The sequence below is a fragment of the Lucilia sericata genome, unplaced genomic scaffold, assembly GCF_015586225.1.
Source record: "Lucilia sericata isolate MDLA Ls3-8-SP2 unplaced genomic scaffold, ASM1558622v1 Contig000032F_arrow, whole genome shotgun sequence".
In the NCBI taxonomy this organism is placed as follows: Eukaryota; Metazoa; Arthropoda; class Insecta; order Diptera; family Calliphoridae; genus Lucilia; species Lucilia sericata.
In genome coordinates this window covers 439,215-455,692 of record NW_023994070.1, presented here as the reverse complement: position 1 = coordinate 455,692, position 16,478 = coordinate 439,215, and the positions used below count along the sequence as shown (strand labels likewise).

Genomic DNA, 16,478 nt, shown 5'->3' with positions numbered 1-16,478 from the left:
TCAAGACAACGTTGTCTAAACAATTGTTTAGACAACACTGTCATAACGGCGTTATAACGCTAATAAATGCCGTCTGTACCTGCTAATTTTTTATTATGATAACAATTTGACGTTTAGCATAATAAATATTTGTCTAATATAGACAAGGGCTAACTTTTTTGGGAAATATACAATGTACATACATAGAATAAGAGCTTGAAATATTTCTCTAACATTTCCTAAATTGTTTTTGAACGGTTTGTTCAAGTCTGAGCATGAACTAAATATTGCGTTTGTTCGAGACACCTTTAAAAATTATTTATATTTATTATATATGAAGTGTTTTCCATAAAATATATTTTTGTAGCACATGTAACATCCATCTTCAAGCATTTTGTGGATACAAATGTTGGTAGTGGCAACGCCGAACGCAATAGTATCGAGTATTCAGTACCTGTATAAAAGGTGTAGGTAACACTTTTTATTTATTTATAAACTATTTACATTAAACAACGCGTTCAATATGAAACTTGTAAGGTAATTTTAACCGCATTTTTTAATCAGTAAATAATTTGTTTGGTAGAATATGAGAATTTTGTTTTTGTGATAAGTTAGTACAATTCTGCTTATGTAAAATCATACGTATCCCAAAACCACTCGTATTTTAATATTTTTTGAGCATTGATGGCTCTTATATTGTAAATCTAGAGGCGTAAACTTTTGTGTGTGCTTCCATTTAGTTTTAAGGATTATATGATACATTTTTTTATCGGTAGATATTCTGCCGGTTAAAATTATTTTTATATAAAAGCTGTCAATAATACATACACACGAGGAAAACTGAGTGTATATTAGTACTTTGTGCACTTATGAAATGTTACTAAACAGGGCCAATGTACGCGGCAGCTTCGGGTTACTAGTTGTGATGAAAATACTCTACTTCTTTTTCCAGACTTTTTTTGCTGGGTATCTTAAAAATTTAAGCCGAAATAGCTGGACTTAAAACCGCTAATTTTCGTTAAATTTTGTTGGAAGTTGAAGAAATATTGAAATATTTGACTATTTATGAGAACACATTTTAAATGTTTACAGCTCAAGAAAAGTACTACCCAACCAACAAAAAAAGTGGAACAAGTAAGAAATTATGGTCGGGCGAGGCCAACCATATAATACCCTACACCTTTTACAAAAATTAAATGTGATTTTGTTTTCATAATAAAGTATTTAAGTTGAATTGCACCTTGTCTCAGATATACTTAAGGCATTTATTGTTGAATAAAATTGTGGACATTTAAGTCAAATTTTGAAGGGGGCTTTGTATAGGTGCTATGGTCAAATGAGAGCCTATAATTATAAAATTCATTTAGAGTCATAAAGGCTAGTATAGCACTTGGTTTTGCAGCTTTTTGTTGAGATACGAGTATATTAAACATTATTATGAATTTAAAAGCCCTATTCGTCGGGTTGGGGGCTAGTTGAAATAATGGACCGATGTTAACCATTTTCAATAGGCTTTATCTCCGGTACTATAGAAGATCGTGTGCCAAATTTTATTGAATTATCATCAAAATTGCGAACTGTAGTTTGATTACAACGTTTACAAGCCCTATTCAGGGGTTCTGTTGTATGGGGCTAGGTGAAATAATGGACCGATCTTAACCATTTTCAATAGGCTTCGTCCCTGGGACAATAGAAGATCATGTACCAAATTTCATTGAATTATCTTCAAAATCTGTAGTTTGATTAAAAGGTCTACATGGACGGACAGACGGACGGACCAATATTTTTGTGCGTTACAAACATCAGCACAAACCCAAGGGTATAAAAAGATGTCATATTTTCGTCACAACTAGTAACCCGAAGTGCTTCAAATTCGGGTGAAAAACCTATGAATTTTAAATTAGGGTGTCATTGGGAGGATGTTGTTCATTTTTAACAACTTTGAACTACATCTAATCTTATTTTTAGAAGCAGAAAAATCCGATATTTGGATACCAAAATTAAACCAGTCTTTCAGCTTTTGTAAATTTCATTGTTTTTTCACCAAAACTTAATGTACTCTACATATCTTTTCTCACTTTTCATTTGTAAGGAAATATTTGGTTTATAAATGCGCATGTATGTAATCGCATTTTTAGATGTGGTTAAGATTGCTGGATATTCTTGAAAACAAGGATGAAATATCAATGTTCGAGTATGTTATACCTCATTTAGATTATCCAGTTGAAAACTGGGACAATGCTATTTGATCAGAGAGGTCCAAAATTATTTTATTTTTTAGAAAGGGTTCTCGATTAACTCCAATGTTATTAAGTCAAAATATATTCTGTATTCAATCATTGGCACAACTGACACAACGTCACGTTAAGTTGATATGATTTCCAGGACATGATGGCATCCGGGGAAATGAAATATCTGATGAATGCGCAACCAAAGTGTCGTCCCTTGACTTAATTATATTCACACATTGCGCAAAAGGATATTCACACACCCTTTGTGTGAGACGGAACTCAGGTGGTCAAATATCTACTTGTAGAATATCGAGACTGCTCTCTTGTCTCTTAGTCTTTAATCTCTTAGAAAGAACTGGATTAGGTTTCTAACTGGTATAATTACTGAGCACTGTATGATTGGACATATGTCGGAACGTATGGGCTACCCAAGTTAAAGCTACTGTAGAAGCTGCTTGGGCGAAGAAGTGGAATTGGTACAACACCTATGTGACTGCTCAGATTACAAGAGCACAATCTTCTCTATCTTGGTAGAGCTCTTTTCCATGATCTAGACTGTCTCAGAGATGCATGATCGGTTTTATTAGAAGTACCGGCTCGTTTTCACGGAGACGAAATTAGGGAGGGACCCCATTCTCTCAATATTAGGGAATGGTAATTTTAAGGGTATCACAATGGGCCACAAGTCCTCCGAGTGAGCTCGCAACCATTACCATATAAAATGTCTGTTCTGTAAATCGATTCGTTTTCAAAACCGAGAAGCTTTTAAAACCGAATTTGGTGTTCTGCAAATCGAATTTTTAATTGAACGCAAAATTCAGAAAAATAAACATATTTAAATGAAAGAGTTTAAAATGTCCATAGAATTTATATTAAGTTACAATTGTATTAAAAAACGCAAAAAATAATTATTTAATTTATTAGAATAAAATTAAATTCGATTTACTTTCGACTTGATTTCCGTACTCGGTTTTAAAACCAGAAAAATTATGAGAACTCGTTTTTAAACGAGAAATTTACTCGGATTCGGTTTACAGAGCAGACAGGACTAACTAACATGGAAACATCGGAATACATTAAAGTCCTTATGCAAATTACACTGTCAAATGTATCTGATAACATTTACAGATTTTGGTCATGTAATAATACAAAGGCCCACATAACATCCGAAGAATAGTCAAAAACTGAATTTTGGACAAGTGCCAATCGAGAATTTGTATGTGTAATTTAACATCTAAACATAATTGGGGCTATTATTTTGAATGCAATTTCATTATCTTTTTTAAAAAACCTAATTATTTTCAATAAATAAGAATTTATGATTCCGTGTTTTCTTCCATATATTCTTAACACATTTCTAAATATTTTAAACCAATATACAGCGAATCAATTAAGTAATTTGCCTATGTAAAATTTTATAAATTTTAAGAAAAAACTTTATCTGAACAATTATTTTTAGCAAAATAAAGCAATTTGTTTGTTGTATTTTTTAAAGAATATCTTATATTTTAATTTTCTACCATAAAAAGTAAAATCGTGATATTAATTAACGAGATTTTTGTGAACGTATTGTTAATTTTTAAGGTCAATAAAGTATTTTGCTTTTTTAGGTTTTTTGTTCATTTTTTAATATTGCTGCATTATTTTATAAAATTTAATATTTTTATTACTCCTATGTATTAGAATAACATTTTTTAGATATTTTAGTAGTGGAACGACTAACGACATTTCTTAACCGATTTATTATCCTATATACCTATAAGAATTTTTCAATATTTGACTTAACATGAAATCTATCGTTTCTTTGATTTAATTTCGAAAATAATAAGTAATTTTGAATTGGATACATGATATATTAGGAAATCAATGGATTTGGACCTAGAAAAAAATTTTAGTGGGGTATAAATCTATAGATTATAACAAAAATAATCTGGGTTTTTAGTCATTTTGTATTGATAAACAAAAACTACATTACGGAAACCCCATCTATTTGGGGAGTACTGTGTGAATTTCATTTAGAATTGTATAATATTGATTCTTATTCAATAAAGCTAATACTAAGTACCATCCTAGCTACTCTAAGTATGGGAACATCACCGTATACCACTATAGAACTATTACATGCTAGAATCTTGATATTCTACCTCATATTTTGAATGCATTATTTTATGAATAAAGTACAGTAGGCGTAGTTGGATTTGGATAGTTATTCTTGATTTGGGTTCTAACTATATATAAGTGTATGTATTAACTGAAAAATATTGCTTTTGTGGATCTTAGGTGATGAGAACCGCCTCTATTTGTAAATTAAGTATTTTTCCCGTACCACACGATAGTTCACTTTATATTGTTTCCAAGCAACCTAAGGTCTGTTTAGAGGTCTAAATTTAAACATAGTGTTCTTTTAAGTTCGTATATGGACTTTGGAGAAGATAAATGAGGCTTCAATAGTTTTTGCTTGGATACAAGTCGCTCTCCTTTGGCAGTTAAAGATTTTGAAAGACAACTCAGTGCGTTTTTTTTTAATAATTCTTTGTGTTATTTCATCAATTTCTATATTTAATATTTTTTAATGATTGATTAAACATTTCATAATTGAATTTCATTTATTTATACTTGTTCTAAAAATCTAAACTAATTTTTTATATTGGAATTGACTCATTATTTCCCTTTAAACATTTTTAACGCAAATAACTACACAGTTTCACACAATAAGGATATGATTTTTGAAAATTACAATTAAAAAATACTTAACACGTGTCCTTTTAACAATAAAACAATAAATTCCAAAAAGCAATTAAAAAATAATTTGAAAAACCCAACGAAATTAACTGGAAATTTCAATATGCAAATTACTTTATTGACGTGCAAATTCTGATGAAAAATAATAAAATGCAACAACAAATGCACCAAAATTTTTATTTTAATATTTTTTTCTTGGTTTTCCCATTCTACACAATCTCTATTTTCAATTGGAAAACATAAATTTACTTTTTACCTGTTTTTTTTTTTTTTGAATTTTATTTATGAACAAAAAACAAATAGGTAGGCAAAAAACTTAGTTGATTCACTGTACAAATACCACTTTTAAATAATTGTTCAATTCACAATCGATGTTGTAGCATTGTATGAGCAGTATGTCAGCAGCTGCTACAATAGTCATAACAATGTTGTTCGTATTTTTATGCAAAAGCTCTATACAACTCTTACGAAAGTTTTTCATATGTTTTTCGAATGTTGTAAGAAAGTTTAGTGTTGTCAATTGTTTATTTCAGCATATAAACAAAAAAATGCAATCGATTTTGGCATAAAAAACTATAAAGTGGTAACACTGAAATCACATACAAAAATAAAATTTTATTAAAAACAGTTTATGTGGTATAACGAAAATAAAAGAATTTAAAATTCAAAGAAATTAATTTGTTTTTTTTTTTGCTTGTTTAATTAATTTAATATTATATGTATATTTGTTATGTTATGTATGTTTGTTTGCTTTGATTTTTTTCCATTGAAAACATAAACTTATGACTTGCTGCAAAAAGATCTGTTCACAATCACTGTTACTACACTTTAGAAGGTACAATATATAACTTGATTGTGAATTGAACAAATGTACTTCTGACCTCAATTGAGAACCATTCCCACAAAAAGTATTGGAACTAATATACATTGGGTATAACTCTCCAATTTTGACAAAAATTTTACCACTTATAGGCCTTTTAATTCTATGATTTATGATATATGTCTTTTGGTCAACAAATGTATAGTTATGGAGTTATAGACCTTCGAAGTTAAATATATATATTATCAATATCTTCTCTATTTAAGAACCCATCCGGACAATATATATATCATTAGAAAGAGCTCTGAAATACCTTTTCAACGATATATAATATGATCCTTTTTATTAACCCTTTGAGGACCAATTCCACAAAAAGTATTTTTTATATAGAGTTTTTTGACAAAAATGCCGTTATTTCGTAAATCCATCGATATAACGTTACTGATATATATTGGAAAAATCGCAGAAGAGATTTCAAGCTTTCATTTGATGTATGGATATATACTAATATCTTAATAAATATAGACGATATTGTAGTTGGAATAAGGTAAAGTACCTAAAATTAATGTTTTTTATCTGATATTAGTTAATTGTTGTTGTTTTGGCAGGAATAAAGTATTATAACTATATAAAGTACTAAACTAAATATACGTAAAGTATTGAAAATTACATCAAAATACCTTTCCAACGATATATAATAGAAGCTAATTTATTAGCCTATTGAGAAGGATTAATACAAACTGTGCTTTTTATATTAACCTTTGTTAATAAAAGTTCTGTTATATCAAAAATTCATTCATAAGAAGGTACCGATTTATGTGTATTTAGTAAATTGCTATTTTTCTGGGTAAATACTCGGAAATGGGTATGTAGCGCCGGACCTGAACAATTTTTTTGGGTAATGAAATGTTGTATTTGTAAACCCCCCCAAAAAAAATACAAATTTTTGTGGGTAAACATTCGAAAATTGGAATTATTTGAAAAAAATCGCGCGATTTTTTTCAAATATAAGTTCGTCATTCCGTTTGTAATTTCTATAATATAATATTCCGACCCTATAAAGTATATATATGTGTATGTTGAAATCAGTTTTCAGAAGACCCCAGATATTCGCGAGATCCGAATTTTCAATAATTCTATCGGAAAAACGATCGAATAGAACGCTATTTAAAATCAGCCCAATCGGTCCATAAATAACGAAGATATGAGTAAAAATCCGAGACCACCTCTGAAAATTTCATGAAAAATTTAAATTTTTCGTGCGTGCTTATACAAAACAATAAACAAACAAAAACAAAACACAGTATCAAACGGTAAATTTTTTTGTTATTGTGATTTCTTGTTTATAAACACAAAGATTACAAACGTTACGGTGTTATTGGCTAGAAACATGAAATTAAGTATGTAGAGCCTGGATTAGGCGAGAACACATTAAAGGGGACTTTTTGCTACTTTTTCGTTCTTCAAAAGGTACTTTTTGAAATTTTTATAATATTGGACCTAGAAACATGAAATTAAGTGAGAACCCATAAAAGAGGACTTTTTGGTACTTTTTCGTTATTCAAAAGGTACTTCTTGAAATTTCTATAATATTGAACCTAGAGACCAAATTAAGAATCCAGACTCTACGGATTAAGTGAGAACCCATAAAAGGGGACTTTTTTGTAACCTTACCGTTTTGCAATTGGCATTTTTTTTATTTTTTGTAATAAAATTCGTACAGACTGTTTTTGAAGGGTATATAAGATTCGACACGGCCGAATATAGAACTCTTACTTGTTTATATAGTTTTTTTTATAATAAAAGTGCCATTATTTCACAAATCCATCGATATAATGATATAACTGGTACCGATAAACATTAAAAAATTGTAGAAAAGATTTCAAGCTTTCATTTGATGTATGGTTATATACTAATGTCTAAATAAATTGGGATGATATTTTTATATAGTCTAGAATAACTAACCTCTGTTCCTCTCAAAAAAACAACAGTTAACTAATATCATCCGCATTTACTAAGATACACTCCCGCTCACTTATATATGTTTACTGTTTACTGCTTAGCTTACTTTCAAATTAACTTTTTGCAAAAAATTATGTTCTAATTAGTTATATTTAAATTCACTATAGATATAAAAATTAGTGCAATAATCGATTTTTAATATGTTTTTTCTAAAACACTACGTTTTTTAGAATTTTTTTAGGCCATTTGAATAGGTTCATCACCATTAGTTGGCAAAAACAACAACAAAATGCATTTTTCATGAAACTTTTTTATTTTTATTAAGATTTTTAAATTATTAAGTAATGAGCATATCCACCGTTATTCGATATAACTTCGAAAATTAGAAGCAATAAAGAGTTACGTATAAAGATTCTTAATTAATGGCAAGGAAATTTCGGGCCAAGCCTTTTTAATTCCCTCAATTTAGTCTTCTTATGTGTCATACTGTCTGCCCAACTTATACAACTTTACGGGAAAGATTTTCCGTATTCCTGTGATTTTTCCAAATTCCTGTGACTTTGGGCAGTTTCCAAAACCGCTTAAATTTTGCCATTTTATTCTTTAGTTAATGTAATAAATATATTATCTATATCAAAGCTTGCAAAGAAAGAATTCTATTTGGATTAGTTCCCTTATATTTTTAATTCGGCTTTATATTTTAGAATGTTCCATTCTTTAAATTAATTCTTTGAATTTAAATTCTAAAGCTGAATTCCTTAGCTTTATATTCCATTTCCTAAGAGAATTCATTCTTTATAGGAATGAATTCAATTGAATGAACATTCTCATTTCTTTAATTCCTTCTATTACAAATTGAATTTAGGAATTTAACATTCTATAGGAATTAATTCATTAGAGAATTAATTCAACTACATTGATAGTTTTAAGAATTAATTCTAGGAATTAAATTATAGGGTATGAATTTGTAGTATGGTTAATTCTTTAAGATATAACTCAAAAAAAAAAAAAAAAAAAAAATAGAGAATGAATTTTTTTAGAGCTTTGGTTTATATTCACAGACAATAGAAAATGAATGGATTTTACCCACTGCCATTCATTTCTAAACGTAATCGGTTTTGGATGTTTACAAAAAAAAAAAAAAATAGTGTCACTAACAAACTTTTTTACCTTCTTTTTTATTTATTTATCTATAGCTTCAAACTTTTGGACAATATTCGTTTTTGACATAAAAAGATAAAGTCTTTAAAAGCTTATCCGTGTGACATCGCTTTACGCATTAGAACTTAATTGTTGAAATTTGTCACCAGATTTTTTTCAATTTTAAAATTTTTCCAGTTTTTCTGACTGGGCGCTGACGCCCCTTAATTAAATACATACAAAAATTTAAACAAGAGTGCACAGTGGACTAAATGCATAATCTAGCGAGCAATTGTGTTTAACACGACTTAGGCAGCACTTAAATAAAATTAAATGAGCTAGAATATCGATGGAATGGGAATAATATTTAAAAGTCGTTACACATATTACAAGCTGTTAAGTTTTTATTACACATTTTCTGTATATAAAATTTGTTTGAAGTATCCGATTTTCTTGAAATATTCGGACGTTGTTGAAGTATGTATTTACCGTCGGACACTTTTTGTTCTGAACAATTAGAGTTCTGAAGTATTGCACTGCATTCTATCAGTACTAACTATATACAATAAGTATAAATCTGCAAAACAAATTTAGGCGGACGCCAATAGTGGGAGTGGCACTTCCAAAATGCATTAAATACTAAAATTCGTATATCATGGACTGTTCAGCTCCAACAAGATTCCCAAGATTTTATATAAAAATAAAACAAATGTATATTTCAAATTTATTAGAGATGAAGATCTCTTTTTATTTAAACCAAAATATTACCTCGTAGAAGTAGATGGTTTTGTAAATGTAATTGCACGTAGTGCTTGTGTCGTAGACAAATCAAAAGTGATTTATAATGTCAAACGAAACAAGCATAAATTTGGTGGCAAACAATATTTAAGCACCGTTAGCGGTTACTCGTTAGAATCTTCCAACAAAGTTGCAAAAAAGGGAAGCTTTATAGGATTCTAACGTTGTTATAAATAGTATTTCAAAAAGGTAGTTAAATCAATTTTAACTTAAACATGGACACTATAACAGCTAATGTTTAAACTTAACATGAGAAACGGTACCAAAAGTACTATTCCTTAAAAAAAATATTGGCGAACTACCAGTTGTGAGCATCACCCAAATGAAATCAATACTCAAATTCATATATTTGGGAAATAACACTTACAATCTGCATTTTTTCATTTAGCAACTTTTCATAATTGGCTTAGAATTTTTGCCGCGGCTTTTTCACACTTGCAATTCTAGCAAAGATCATGAAGAAATTTTTGGACAATTTGCTTCAATTTATTGTAATTATCACTATGTGTTCATACATGATCCAATTTTAGCCATTACATATTTAATAATGGTGTTTAAGTTAGAATTGATGTAAATACTTTTTATACCCTACACCACTTTAGTGGGGAGGGTATATTGGGTTTGTGCTGATGTTTGTAATATACAAAAATATTCGTCCTATACCCACCTTAATGTATACCAATCGGCTTAGAATCGTTTTCTGAGTCGATTAAGCTATGTCCGTCCGTCTGGCTGGCTGTCCATGTAATCTTTGTGCGCAAGGTAAAGGTCGCAATTGTTAAGATAATTGGATGAAATTTGGCACACACTCTTTTTTCGGACTAAGGACGAAGCCTATTGAAAATGGTTAAAATCGGTCCATTATTTCACCTAGCCCCCATACAACAGAACGCCCCGAAAAGGGCTTCTGAGCTCATAATTATGTTAAATATACCTGTATCAAAAACAGCACAACTAAGTTTTATACAAGCCTTGATGACGTTGCCAAATTTTATAGAGATCGGGGCTCATTTGACCCTAGCTCCCATACAAAGTCCCCTTCAGAAAATTACTTGAATGTCCAAAATTAACTTATAAACACAAATATCGGGATGAAATTCAGTACAATGAAAAATTATGTAAATATAAATATATTTACAAAATTTTATCGGGCTTGGTCCATATTTGCCCCTAGCTCCCCTATAAAGCCTCGTTCTGAAAATTAGTTTTTCATCCATAAATTGCTTAAATGTATCGGAACAAGGTAATAGAAGATAAATGCTTTATTATGAAAAATAAATCACATTTAATATTCATAACTGGTGTAGGGTATCATATGGTCGGTCACGCCCGACTATACTTTCTTACTTGTTATACCCTCCACCACCATCAGTGGTGATTGAGGGTATATATAACTTTGTCATTCCGTGTGTAACACCAAGAAATATTCATCTGAGACCCAACAAAGTATATATATTCTGGGTCCTTATAAAATTCTGAGTTAATTTAGATGTGTCCGTCTGTCTGTGTAAAACACGCTCACGATAAAACGAAGCAAAATCAACCAAAATGTTCTTTATTTTCCTAGGTTGTTTGGTATTGAAAATGGACAAAATCGGTTCACACCGGGAAAAGTTATGAATCAAAAAAATAAGCATTTTTTAAACATTTTGATGTAATTTTCTCGAAAACTATGCAAGATAATTCCATGAAAATCACCATGCATTCGTTTCTACAAGAGCTTGATCCCTGCTGAAAATTGCCAGAATCGGTTGACAATTTCATATACCCTCCATACAAAAGTACATATTCCCGGAAAATGGGTTTTTTGTTAATAACTTCCGTCACAATGTCGATATCATCACAAAATTTTCCAAATTAAAATCTTATGTGAATAGAATTCATTCAGAGAAAAAATTTTCTGGATCAGTCCATAATTGGACATAGCTCTCATACAAGGTCCCCTCCCGAAAATCACTTAAACGCGCATAACTCATTACTAAATTAAGATATCCATATAAAATTTGGTACAAGTATTATTTATATGCAAAGAAATATTACTGTGAAATTTTTTTCCGATCGGTCCATAATTGATCATAGCTCCCATACAAGGTCCCCTCCCGAAAATCTCTTAAACGCGCATAACTCATTACTAAATTAAGATATCCATATAAAATTTGGTACAAGTATTACTCATATACATATACAGAAATATTACTTTGAAATTTTTTTCCGAGCGGTCCACAATTGGTCATAGCTCCCATACAAGGTCCCCTCCCGAAAATCACTTAAACGCACATAACTCATTGCTAAATTAAGATATCCATATAAAATTTGGTACAAGTTTTGCCCATATGCATAGAAATCAGAGATAGGGGTAGTGCACTAAATATTTAGTTAAATCAATAATTCACTAGCACTAAATATTATTTCAAAAAATATATTTTTCACTAATTTTCATCAGCTTAGTGGTAGTGAAGCTTATATTTTTAGCACTAATATTTTTTAGTGATAATTTTATTTTTTTAACTATAACTCAATTGAGTGATAGTGTAGAAAAAAGCACTACACTCAAGAAGTTAAAAATTTGAACAGTCACTAACAAAAGGCTGCAATAATTTTCTTTGCACTAATTTTTTTAAATGAAAATTAAAAAATTTTTAAGACAATAAATGATTATTTTTTTTTTAAAAGATACATCTATTAAAATGGAAAATACAGATTTTGATAGTGATGACACTATAATGGACCCTACATAAGCAGTTACTCCAAATACATTTTATGCTTTAAAAAGAAATGAAACACCTGAATTCCAAAACTGTTCCAGTAGAACGATTATTTTCTTTTAACGGAATGGTGGACTCTCCTCGGAGAAATAAATTAATATGTCGATTATGTATCTCGATTGCCACTTCAGCTGCGTTGCCAGTTGCCAAAATGATGTGGTTACTGGATGTTTTTATTAAGCAATAGCTTGGAAACTTTGTAAATAATTAAAGTTTTAGTCATTGACTTGAATGAATTCATGACTTGGACCATTTCTAGACTGGTCTATTAACTTGAACTTTCAATTTAGTGAAACATTTCTCCTTTGAAAAAAAAAATAGTGCAGGAATATTTTTTGAACTAATAATTTAGTGTAGAAAAAAATATTTCACTAGGCTGTAAAAACAAATATTTTAACTATTTTTAAAATATTTTCAGTTAAAAATTTTAAATATCACTATCACTATTGTTGAGTGAGTCTTATATTTTTCAATTCATCACTAAACTTAAATAAAAGTAGTGAATAATTTTGAACTACCACTAATTATTAGTGATAGTTAAAAATTAGTGCACTACCCCCATCTCTGATAGAAATATTACTATGAAAGTTTTTTCCGATCGGTCCATAATTAGTTATAGCTCCCATACAAGGTCCCCTCCCGAAAATCACTTAAACGCGCATAACTCATTACTAAATTAAGATATGCATATCAAATTTGGTACAAGTATTACTCATATGCACAGAAATATTACTGTGGAAGTTTTTTCCGATCGGTCCATAATTGGTCATAGCTCCCATACAAGGTCCCCTCCCGAAAATCACTTAAACGCACATAACTCATTACAAATTTAAAATATCCATATAAAATTTAGTACAAGTATTGCTTATATGCACAAAAATATTACTGAGAAATTCCGATCGGTCCATAACTGGTATAGCTCCCATACAAGGTCCCCACCCGAAAATCACTTAAATGCACAATATTCATTACCAAATAATGATATAGATTATTATCATAGCTCCCATACAAGGTCTTTTTACGAAAATCTCTTAAACGCACATTACTCATTACCAAATAAAGCTATTGATAAAAATTTGGCTCAAATATTAGTTCTGTATACAAAAATTCTATTTCAAGATTTTTTCACTATCGGTTCATAACATGGGTGCGGTCGGTCCCATACAAGGTTCCCTTCAGAAAATCATTTAAACACACATTACTTATTACTAAATTACGATATAGATACAAAATTTGACAGAAATATTGCTTTTATGTACAGAAATTTTGCTTAAAGAATTTTTTACGATCGGTCTAAATTTGGTCATATCTCCCATACTAGGTCCTGCACCTAAAAGCGCTTTAACCGTATTTAACTAGTTGCATTATCATTTTGTGTAGAACAAAATTATATATACATATGTATTTTGAAAATCCTTAAATCTTTCACACACATGCATACTGCAAATTACTAAATATTGCTAAGCCCTATAAAAATATAAAAGAAAATGGCGTTTGTAATATTCAATAAATCTTGGAATTGTAATAGATTTAAGTTGTTTAAATCTTGAGATTTTTTTATTTAAGACATGAGAAAACTTATTTCTACAAATATTTGATCAATTAGAAAAGTATTAATATAAAAGTAGCTGGTGGAGGGTATTTAAGATTCGGCTCAGCCGAATATAGCACTCTAACTTGTTTTGTAATACTTTTTATAACAACGTTAGAATCTTATAAAGCCCCTCTTTATTGCAACTTTGTTGGAAGATTCTAACGAGTGCTTATATATTGTTTGCCACTAAATTTATGCTTATTTTGTTTGACATTATAAATCACTTTTGATTTGTCTACGACACAAGCACTACGTGCATATTACTTATAAAAACCATCTACTTCTACGAGGTAATTTTTTGGTTGAAATAAAAAGAGATCTTCTCTAATAAAATTGAATATTCTCTGTTTTATTTTTATATAAAATCTTGGGAATCTTGTAGGAGCTCAACAAATGGTATACAATTAATTTTTTTTGACATGAGTGTTTATTCAAAAACTGAAGAGTTCCCGTCCAAATACTCAAATGTTGACTGATAACAAAAAAGGGGCAAAATGTGATAGCCAAAATCAAAGAGCTACTCTTTCCAACGTACAGTTAATCTTAATAATAAGTATACAGAAATACTGACAATTGGTTTTATTTAAAAAAGGATATTATTTTTTCAAAAACCAAAAAAGTAACACATTTATTTATTAAAAACAATTATGATAATTATTATTCACTACTTTTTTCCGGGTTATTTTTGTTATTTGAGTTCTCATTTAAGGTGTAGTTATATAGGTGCAAAATTTACGTCACAAAAGTAAGTATACAGATAATTTCAATATAGGAGCATTTTTTCCTATTTAAGAACATCTGACTATTTAAACCCCCGAAGTTTTGGGTCGGGTATTCAATAATATCCCTCGTTTGTTCATTATGATGCATTGGAAGACGATATTTTAACTTTTAAATTAATTATTTCTTTACAATAATTGCAATCCATTGCGGAACATTGCCGTTTTTAACATAGCATAGCGTACATATTCGATATTTAATGACCATTTCCTAAAATTTATATCTTAAAATGCGAAATTAATAATATTTGTACTAGTATCCATTAATTAAAAAATTGGTTCCAATCATCCATTACACACTCCTAAATATGTACTACCAATAATTTAACATACCCCAGGTGTCTTACTTTGCGGACACCTGACTACGGTCCTGGTGTAAACTCGACAACACTTCCTTTTAGTTCACTCTTTTTATTTCTATACCACTGTTCGCCTATATATTCATATTCATTCGATCTTATTACGAGATGCGTCGTCGTATTGTTAATTTGGTATTACTAATGTCGAAAATGACTATGTATTTTATATTGACTGTCGAAATTTTGAATGAAAAACATCAACGACTTGCACTACAGTTTTCAGTTTTATGGTTTGTCACAAATGTTAATTGAAAAGAAACGAAAAACCATGACATAACATACTAATTTATATATTAACGGTTTCTTTTTCAGATTTCTAATGAAATTAAGCCATGAGACGGTCACCATAGAATTAAAGAATGGCACTCAAGTTCACGGTACAATTACTGGAGTTGATGTTGCTATGAATACCCATTTAAAATCCGTGAAAATGACAATAAAAAATAGAGATCCTGTTCAACTTGAAACTCTAAGCATAAGAGGAAATAATATAAGATATTTTATTTTGCCTGATAGCCTTCCTCTTGAAACACTACTTATTGATGATACTCCAAAATCCAAATCAAAGAAAAAAGAAAATAATCGTGCTGGCAATAGAGGTCGAGGTAGAGGATCTCGTGGAAGAGGAGGGACTCGAGGTAGAGGAAGAGGTAGAGCTACAAACAGGCGTTAATTTTACTTCTCTTTTTCTATATTATTCGGGAATATTTTTATTTAATATGTTTACAATATAAAAACGGTACTATTAAATAAATTATTTTTCTTGTCTTTTGTTTTTGTTTAGGATCAATTTAAAACTTTTAATAGGAATTTAACTAAATTAATTTTTATACCCTTAACCTTCGTGAGAAGGGTATATATAAATTTGTTATTCCGTTTGTAATTTCCAAAATATAATTTTCCGACCCTATAAAGTATATACACCCTATAAAGTATATATCTGTTTCAAAGTAGTAGTAATTAACATATAATAAAGAAAGAATTATTATTAAAGCTCTAGAGGATAAGAATCCATGCATGAAATAGTATAGCTCTTTTGAGTGAAAAATTTGGCGTAAATCGCTCTGTGTCACGATTTCTCCAGAGAAAAAGCGTGCAAATAAAACAAGACCGTCAGGCGATTAAATTGTTCAAAATCGGCTTACGAAGGATGTCAGTGGACGTTTCCAGTCTCGCAAATGGGCATATGGGTGGCTCTATTGGAGGTTACATTGCTTTCAGAAGGTTTAATAAAGTCTAATTTGTTGGAAAATAATTCACAAACGAATTCCACAATTGTCAAAAGTATGAGTAAATATAATAGAGTGTA

At 29.8% G+C, this 16,478-nt stretch overlaps 1 protein-coding gene across 1 annotated transcript; it reads left to right on the top strand.

Moving 5' to 3' along the window:
• Nucleotides 1-380: 380 nt before the first annotated feature.
• LOC119611985 (probable small nuclear ribonucleoprotein Sm D1) lies at nucleotides 381-15,937 on the top strand. The gene is made up of 2 exons (XM_037967694.1): nucleotides 381-516; nucleotides 15,482-15,937. The coding sequence occupies exons 1-2, from the start codon at nucleotides 503-505 to the stop codon at nucleotides 15,840-15,842; spliced, it is 375 nt and encodes a 124-aa protein (XP_037823622.1). The 5' UTR covers nucleotides 381-502; the 3' UTR covers nucleotides 15,843-15,937.
• The last annotated feature ends 541 nt before the right edge of the window (nucleotides 15,938-16,478 follow it).